Raw genomic sequence first — 9,425 nt, 5'->3', positions numbered from 1 at the left:
TCTCTTCTTGCCAAGAATGAAGTTAGTGAATCCTGGCCTTTGTGAAAAATGAGCTCATTTGCAGCCAGCATCCTGGAATATTTGGAGGATAAAGTGAGGGGTGAGATTCCTAACTCTTTGGCAAAGTCAGGTCCATCTTCTACCCTGCATGTAGCTCTCAGAACAGGCAGTTTCTCTCATCAGATTGCTTCAACTTAATGCAAAGTATTTTCATTTAGAAAATGCTAAAACTCCTAAAGCATTCACATATTGAATGGGAGAGTTCCCATATTGAGCATTCCCATATTGAGCCCAGGCTGAAATGAAAAGTCACAGATGTAAGCTGTGAAAATTATGAATCAACATTTATTGATGATATGTACATAAGAGGTACAACACTTAGTGAAATATTATATTCATGACTATTTCCAGTATAGAAAGAATGTCTAGTTTGTTTTATACATGAAAGTTACAGAAATCAGTTCACTCTGTAAGAAAGCATTAAAAGCAAATGACTAACAATCCTTGTAAAGAGGAAAGGATCTGAACTACAAAAATAGAATCAGTCTACAGGGCATTCCAACTACAATATACAAGAACAGAGCCCACGGTTGGGAGAAATTTTACCATCTGCATTTATTAATTTCTAAACAAATTGTGCTATAGATATTGTACAGCATGTAATTTCAAAATCTCAGGAACTTTCTGAGTGTAAAGACCAGCCTTATCCCTCTTCTTTTTAATCCTTTTTTACAACAGAGCATCGCAAAACATTCCAGTTCATGCCTGGTCACCTTAAAGAAGGGGCAAAGGATGATGAGCAGGCAGCACAGAATACTCCAGTGTGCAATTCATCCTGAAGCATCATAATGGGACTCACCAAGAAGGATAGTTTCTGTGCTTTGGGGCCTAATTTTTATTTCTTTCTGCATAGAGGGGATGATTCTATTTATAAGCCCCAGGTCCAGAGTATCTAGGAATGAATCAGCTTCTTGTTGCTGCAGGGTTCTATTTTCTCATAGATCTGAACCATAGCTCTGATATCAGAAGATTTGTGCCACTGACTGTGCAGTTGATCTGTCTGCTTTTATGATGAGACATACTTTTGTAAATAACAGGCCAGTACAACAACCACAGTAGCTTTAGAAGCATTTAATTTGGCGTTTATTTTCCAATAAATGCTAACATCCCTTTCTAGCAATGAAAGAAACAGTGCCCCATTGCCCATGAGTGTATCCATCTCTCTCAGAGACTGTTCCTGCTAGCGGGATGAAGCAGAGGTTCCTACTGGGACTCCTCAGGCACTCTGGACAGAACTGGCAGAGCCAGCTGTGGGACTGCACTGCTTTCCTGGCATCTGTGCCCAAGGAGGGACTGGAAGTGCCTCAGAGGGATCCTGTGATGCTGTGAGGTGACTAAGGGCTGATGGTGCACAGAGCCAAAAGCAGCCCGGGCATCCAGCAGGAATGCAGCTAGATGGACTTCCCCTGATTCACTGTGCCAATTTAAACAGTGACTTACTAAGCTTCCAGTGATAAAGAGTCCAAACATTTGAAGCAAACAAGAAGAAAATAAAACAGAAACTTATCATTCCAGGTGAACATTAATTCTTTATGTCCTAACAAGTGTATTCACCAGGCAGCAAATCCATGCTGGGATCACTTTCACTCACTGCCAGGGAACTACACACATGCAGCTTCTAACACACACCATACTGCTTAGATATTGAAAACTAAAATTAACATATTTACAATGAGCTGGCTGCATACACGACTCTGAATGTTATTAAAAGTGGGTACTCCATAAGAGACAGATAAAGTAGTTACTAAGCTGTGGAATCTAATCAGTTGAACGGTCAAAAAGAAACAAACCCAGATACAAATGAAAAACTGAAAGTCGAACAAAATTTTAAAACACAGTCTAATTTTCTACTATGGCTCAACACACAGAAACCAAGTAAATTAATTTAAAGCACAGCTACACATACTGTATACACCATTTCACTGAAATTACGTATTGATAGCTACATTATCTACACTAAGTGCAGAGAGGCACTGGACATCATGCTTCAACAAAATGTCAAAACTGGTATCAATAAGGTTTTACAGCTATTAGTAACTCAGCACTATTCTACCTGCAATTCCTATTAAGTTAATACCTGTTACATCTGATTTAAAATACAATATAGATCAAAATACAAGGGTATATCAACACACTTCCTACATATTTATCTACTAGAAACGTAGGCTCCAAAACCTCAGCAGAATAACATGGCCCCACAGATTTCTGAATAGCTGAAGAGATACCCAGTACCAGTCACACTGGGACAGCAGTCCTTCCTCTTCCATGTTTTCTTTGTTTTGAATTAGAGTCAAAGAGATAGTAGGCCATAGAAGATTTTTTTTTGTTTGTTATATAGTTGTTATGAATATTTATATTATTTTATTTTTATTCCTCTACAAACAGTTCTTTATTAATTGAGTTGAAATTGTTATAGCCACGACCTTAATGGCAACAGGTATTTGCCTAATGGGAAGAAATTACCAAAATGAGAAGTAACTGTCATTTGGGTTGAAAAATATAGTGGTTATTCTCTTAAAAATACTTAAGAACACAGGAGGTATTTCTATGGATGCTACCCAGTTACATTGGTCCCATGGTGGTTCTATTGGTCCTTTTTCAAGAAGGCAAAATTAGGTGGCAAAATCCTGAACTTTTTCCACAGGCTGAACTCACACACACTGTATTGTAGCAAAATGGATGGGGCCTGACAACATATTTTTTTGCCTACCCAGATCTATTTTGTATAAACTGCATTCTGAGCAAGTCAGTTATACATTAACAGGTCCTAAGGAAGAACTGCAGGATTTGGCAAAGGTAACATCAGGAAAAATTATAAAAGTGAGGGACGATCGCCCGAGACAGTCAATCTAGAAGATTGCTCAGATTATTATAGTATTGTTCCATGATGAACTGCAGCATTTAAGGACATCTTGAAATTCCTATTTGCTTCTTGCATTTTGTGCTTTGTCTATAATTCATCACCAAACATAGCACAAAAATATTTCATTGATCCTAAATGTCACAAGAAAACTGATTTTGTTCTAAGGTATAGATCACCTTTAAAGGATTATTTCCCTACCTAATATGATCCCATACAAAAACATTATAAGAAAATATTTGTGTGTCTGTAAATCACAGATACTAGGTAATTTAATTCAGTCTACACTGTAGTTCCAGAGAACAAGTACAAACCCCTAAAACCTGTATTATTCTTAACTAAATCAGTGTTGAGCACACAATATTTAACACTATAAATACATATTCAGCTTCTTCTGATGCATTCTACAAGCAAGAGCTCATACTGGATTATAGGAAATAAGATATATTTAAGAAAGGAGCAGGATATATTGGATGGAAGTGTATGCAGTTGTCTTTAAGTAGGAAGGACAACCTGTAGTACACAAGAACTCACAAGTCCATACAAAACACCAACATGGAAATGCTATAATCTACAATACTGACTGCAAAATCAATATGCAAGCACAGTTTGCTTACAGTCTTTGAAAAACTGTAGAAAAATGAATGGAATAGAATGATACAAAAATTCCAGCAGACTACACTATTTATGTACAAAGCAATATATAGGTACAAGACAATCCAGGCTGTGTGATGCTGCCTATGACAGCTTCCCTTTGTGCAATGGTGTGTGCCACAGAGCATCACTAAAAACAGTTGCAGGACTCCTGAATGGTGAGTAGAAGACTAGAAGGACTGGATGATCTAGCATTGATCAGCATTGGCTCTGCAGCAGGACAGAGTTAGAAATGAAAGGAGATCAAAGGTTGAGTTAAGTGAGAAACCTTACAAGTCTTCTTGTCTCCCCAAATTTTGCATTAGGCTGTTGGTTATTTCCATCCTGGACTAGTAGAGACATACTCAGTGGCTCAGTCATGTGCTCTAAGCTTTTCCAATGTTTGTAACCTGGCTTTTTTGTAAGACTCCTGGTTGCAACTGCATAACCACTTTATGATTTAAACAGCCATTAGTGGGGAGTCACTGGGTTTCCCCTGAACAGGAGAAGATGTCTCTGGGATGGTGGGCACCTGTGAGGGACAGTTCCTTGGAATCTTGTGCCAGGGAGGCCACTCAAAAGAGAAGTAAGAGAATTACCAGGACCTGGACAGCAGCAGCAGTTTGACTCACTCATAGCAGCAGATTTCCACTGAGCACCAAGTATGGCCAGGAGGAAAACGTAGGGAGGCCCCCACTGCAGAGGCTGTAGCAGGCACTGCTGCTGCTGGGGCTTCCCCAGGAACCCTGCCTGACTCTGGGCCTTGTCTGGGGGCAGACACTGCCTTGCTGCCCACAGGAAGAAAGACCGATGACTTTGGAAGGAATATGCACCAAATACATTGCTTCAGGAAAATCACAAGCAAGAACACGACATTTCCAAAAACAGTATGGCAAAGCTGAACAAGTAATTTACAGCTCGACTGTAATTACTCGACTACTGTAAATCCTTTGTTTGTTCTTTTTACTACTTGAAACTACACTCTCTGTACCATTCTTCAGGCAAAGGAAACTGGGTAAATACTTTCCCTTCAAAGTCACCAATATTATCGGAGAGAAGAAAATAACTCATCTTTCCAAGAATGCTTTCTGCTGGGAACAGGTGCTTCTACATAATTTTATATGGTGAATTATAGCTGAGGTGAACTGTCTCAATGGACTACACACCTATCATAATGGCTAATATGAAAAATATCTTAATTGTGGCCTTAAAAGTCACAGTAATAAAACCGAGATAGTCTTCAGGCTCATAACAGAATAATATTACAGTACATTTTTATAAAGTGCCCTTATTTATCCTTCTGTAAATTAATTCAAATGCAGCAATCAAAAGAGCTGAATGGAAATCAAAGAGATGAGAAACAGTTACACCTCTATGTGTCCACAAAAGGATTCTTCTGAGCTCGGTACTAAAGCTCAGAGCCTTTTTAAAGATAGAAAGAGAAGTGAATGTTAGAGGGAGGTTTATTATTGCCTATAGTTATGGGGATTTGTGCAACTGCTCCTGTGTTGCTACAACAAGGCTGCAATAACAGAAATGAAGGCAAGGAAGCAAAGAAAATTGAGGCAAGTCACCAGAATAAATTTGTTCACATGCTGATGCCTCAGCTTCTCAGATGAACAGTCTACTTTTCTGTGTGTCTACTGCCAGAAAACTAGTGGCCCTGGGAGTGATGGAAAACAAATTAGAAATCTATATTACTCCTACTTTTAAAAGTGGCATAAGGTCTAGAACTCCATGTGCTTTGAGAAAGAAATGGAGATCATCTATATCTCAGAAAAAAACAAGGGAAAAATCTGTAATGAGATGAGAGTGATCCTTATTTTTGTGCGGAGTTTCAATTGAGTACTGGACTTGTAGCACTGAAACAATTAAGTATAAAAGAAATATCTTGGCAGAAATCTTTTCCATGTGAGAATCAACTTCATTATAAATAGCAGACAAAGACTATTCCCTAGGATGGGATTGTGAAATGTCCTATAACTTAACAGAGTCAGGAAGAGACTTGATTTTTTCCTGGAACATTGTGACTCCCACAGATTTCAGTGGGGCTTTCATGTAGTCAAAGCATTGCAGGCACAGCTTTTACTACTGCATACAGTTTTTCAAAGACATCATAAGTTTCTCACCAATTCAAATGGAAAAACCACATTTTTTAATAGGGACCAAGTGGCTTTTGCCCTACATGTTTGAAGAATCTTTGTGTGTAAGACACACACATACTTCTTAAAAGGCTGGTGCAGCAATGAAGAAACAATTTAAGTGGCAAAGTGCTCCATCTCTTCTGCTGTTCTAACATACAGCCTGCTTCACTTTCAGTGAACAGATACTATAAGAATACTGACGCAGCTTCAGCAGCAAATGCACGAAGCAAATGTGCAAGCATGTATGTAATTTTGCATGCAATGAACTGAGTCTTTGCCTGGTCTAGACTCTTCCGTGTGCCAACGTGCTGCCAGCAATCTAAAGGCCAAAGGATGTCACAATTGCACAGACAAAGGTGGAGGGAACTGACAGAGCAGCAGAAAACAACGTTAATATAAACTACACAGAAACAAAATGACTTTTCACTGAGCTTTTTCCTTAACTTTGCACCCCAGCACTGCGAGCAGATACAAAAAATTTGCCAGATGCAAATTAATGCACTGAGACTCCTAGTGAAAGCAAAAGGAGGCTGGCCAGTAACCAGCACTGCCTGCTGAAACGTGAACCTTGGATTAGCTGAAGTGGATGGTCCCTGGGTTATTTTCTGTTTATTTAGTTAAGTAGCAACCCGGCCTCGTGGAATGAGCAAATCGAGAAATGAAAGCCAAGAGTGAGTTACATTTTCCCACATAAATGGAAAGCTTTTTGATGATTTAATAGAGTGCTGCACTGGAGTAACACTATATTAAATATTCAGTCAGGCTACAAGCAGAGGAATATACGAAACCCAACATTTCTCCTTCTCCCACATCCACATTTAAATAGAGAAATACCGTCATAATTATATTTTTAAAAATCCCTGAGTTACTGTATCTACAGAATTACCACTTTAAAATCACAGTCTGCTATTCTAATCCTATCAAAAGATCCAAATTTATCCTCCCATTTGTGGGTGGGGTTTCTCTAGCACTGCATTCCTTCCTTCCCTAGTCTCCATCCAAAGAAGCACTCTTCAAAGGGCATTACATCCCAAGTGGATAACTGTAAGCATATTCTAAGTGTTTCTCAATATGTAATTTTATGGAGCTGCCTGGTCACATGTTGCTGACATTCCTATTTGTTTCCAACTGCTAAACAGTTTCAAATGACAGTTAAAAGTATATGGACCAATTTTCTAAAGCTACTTTCAATGCAAGCAATCACTGTGGCTGCTCCTAAGAAACTGCTGTGGTGAAGAGGACAAAAAAATCATCTATTAATGGGTGAGCTGTGCCATGAAACAGCTCAAGAATGCTGGATATAAATTGGGGTAAATGCTGTGTGCTCATTCTTGGATATAACTGTTCCTCAAGAGACAGCAAATTTCACTTGATGAAAGCCAGCACACTCAGAGTAAGGAACATTTTACAGTACCTACACACCATCCCAGGCACATTTCAGGCCCATAACCCAGGGAATGCTACTTGGGAAGCAATAGCTAGACAGAGGTTAACTCTGGATATGCTAATAGCAATGACTGAAGAAAAGAGAATACAACCGGCCTGCCACTTCTCTGAGAAATCTACAATTCCATCCTTCACAAAAAAAAAAAAAAAAAAAAAAAATTAAATCCTCAAGATCCTTCAGGAGGCCTTTGGGAAAGGCCTCCCCCTCTAATACATGTTAGAGGTCTACAGAATTCACAGTGGTTCCATATTGGTTAAATTTTATAGGCCATTTTGCTTAGGATTTGCTTGGCCATGGCATTCAAGTGATGACAAAAATACAGTGGTAAGAAAACTATTCCACGATAAATGCTTAAATGAGGGGTACTCTGACAGTGGACTTGATCTTGCACATCATTAATGATGCAAGTAGCCTTGGCTGGCTTAGGTCCATGTGCAGTTTCAGAGATATTTATATGAATGCAGATGAACAAAAGCAGATTATTTTTTTACTTTAATAGCTTCTACAGAGCCAAATAACACTCTACAGTTAAACACATTATTCCCCTTTAAACCCATGACTGGTCTGAGCATAGACACTAAATGGCCTCTTTCCATAAATGTTTGAACTCTGTTTCTTGCCATTTTTAAGTTCACCATATGCTCATATTATGACTCATTCTGAAAACTTCCGAGAGCTCCCCCCAAAATTGCACAAAGCTTGTTCTGTGAGAAGAACTATCCAAGACCACGTGGCTCAGCTTTGCTATGGAACATTGCTAACAGTATAATGGCATTCACCAGTATCTTAAAATTGCTAAGTATTAACAAGCACCTTTAAAATAATTTCACAAGGTGTTTATTCTCACTGCAATTTCTTCTGACAGGTTGAGTCAGATATTGTATGTTGATCAAACACTGTCTCATTACTTCAGATGCCATGTGCTCAAAGAAACATTTCTGTGACATTAGGGAGTTATATACTTATTACTCTGCAAAAGAGACAGAGATGTAATTCAACATACTGGCCTAAATCCTGAAATTCTGGTTTCATTTTCATTCAGTCCTGACCCTGGACAAATTCTCTTAACTTTATATGGAATTTGGTTTAGCAACGAATTCAGGATTTAGCCACTCTATGAAACATGACGTACTCAAAAGATGGCTTTTACTTCATAGCAAATGCTACTGATGATCATATTCAAAAATTCTGTAAGAGAAATGGACTCAGAACTTGTTTGCAGCTCATTATCAAGTGCCCAATCATGACATCCATAACCAATCTTAGTAATACCTTACTTCCCATGCATGGGGGAAACTCCTCTGACACCAGTGGAGCAGGGTGAATAGTAAGGTACCACCTACTTTGATTAAAAATGGCACAACTGAATCCATGGTTTTCTGTATTTTGCACATCAGTCGTAGATTTTAGTGAAGGAACTACTACCCCTGTAATTACACTGCCTTGTATTGTAGGGTGCATTGTGGTCACAAAGCAGCACAGCCCCAGCATAAAAGAAAGGCTGCACCTGCCCTGGGACATCTGATAAAAACACACCACATGCACATACAAATTGAAGGTCTTCTCTTGATGTTAAGTTTTAGTTGTACTGATCAAACAAAGTGTCTGGGACAACTTATTGATTTCTATGCATTAATCCTGCCCCCGGATCTAAGCTCAGTTTAAAGTACAACTAGGCACAAAAGTACAGTGCTTGTTATTATCAAAACAAATGGAAATCTTTAGGGATGTTTTCAAAAGGTATTTTAGCCATACAGCGATAAACAGATCAGGTATGCCACAAGAGTCACCAAAAGACTTGAAGGCTTACGTGGTGTTATGTTTCTCTTGTATCTGTGACCCTGAGTCCCTGTAGTGAACTGTACTGGCACTTTGATCTTCCCATTTTGCAGCATTTACATTCTCTGTGTCTTGATTGAAAGGGGAAGTGGGTGAGAGCTCATTGCACTGCGTGGAGCGTTCTCCAGGTGCATCATTCAAACGGTAACACAAGGGAGACAGATGGCTATGGATCATTGCTTTGCAAAGACACTACAATGACTTGATGGGATCTTTGCTAAGTTTCAGTGACAAAATTAAGCAGAAACTGTAATGTTAAATAGGAATAAAAAAAAAAAAAACAAACAGAAATCTTCTTAATCATGGTATCTTCTGCCGCAAGATAGCTTCAGGACTTATTAAGGATGCAGCTAGGAATCTCTTCACTTAGTTTTCCCGTTTCCAAGGCTCTTCTTCAACAACATTGAAGTCTGCAGATTTGCCATTGGTTGCCAGTGTTACC

At 38.9% G+C, this 9,425-nt stretch overlaps 1 protein-coding gene across 4 annotated transcripts in view; it reads right to left on the bottom strand.

Moving 5' to 3' along the window:
* Positions 1–318: 318 nt before the first annotated feature.
* SLC1A2 (solute carrier family 1 member 2) overlaps positions 319–9,425 on the bottom strand; it is an 86,915-nt gene continuing 77,808 nt past the window's right edge. For all 4 annotated transcript variants that reach the window (XM_074543231.1, XM_074543229.1, XM_074543230.1 and 1 more), the window contains one exon: positions 319–9,424. In XM_074543231.1, the coding sequence (XP_074399332.1) occupies positions 9,350–9,424 (75 nt within the window). In that variant the 3' untranslated portion in view covers positions 319–9,349. The remainder of the gene's footprint in view (position 9,425) is intronic.

The sequence above is a fragment of the Zonotrichia albicollis genome, chromosome 6 (genome assembly GCF_047830755.1).
Source record: "Zonotrichia albicollis isolate bZonAlb1 chromosome 6, bZonAlb1.hap1, whole genome shotgun sequence".
Classification (NCBI taxonomy): Eukaryota; Metazoa; Chordata; class Aves; order Passeriformes; family Passerellidae; genus Zonotrichia; species Zonotrichia albicollis.
Note: the sequence above shows the minus strand (reverse complement) of the source record. Positions and strands in the feature narration are given on the sequence as shown.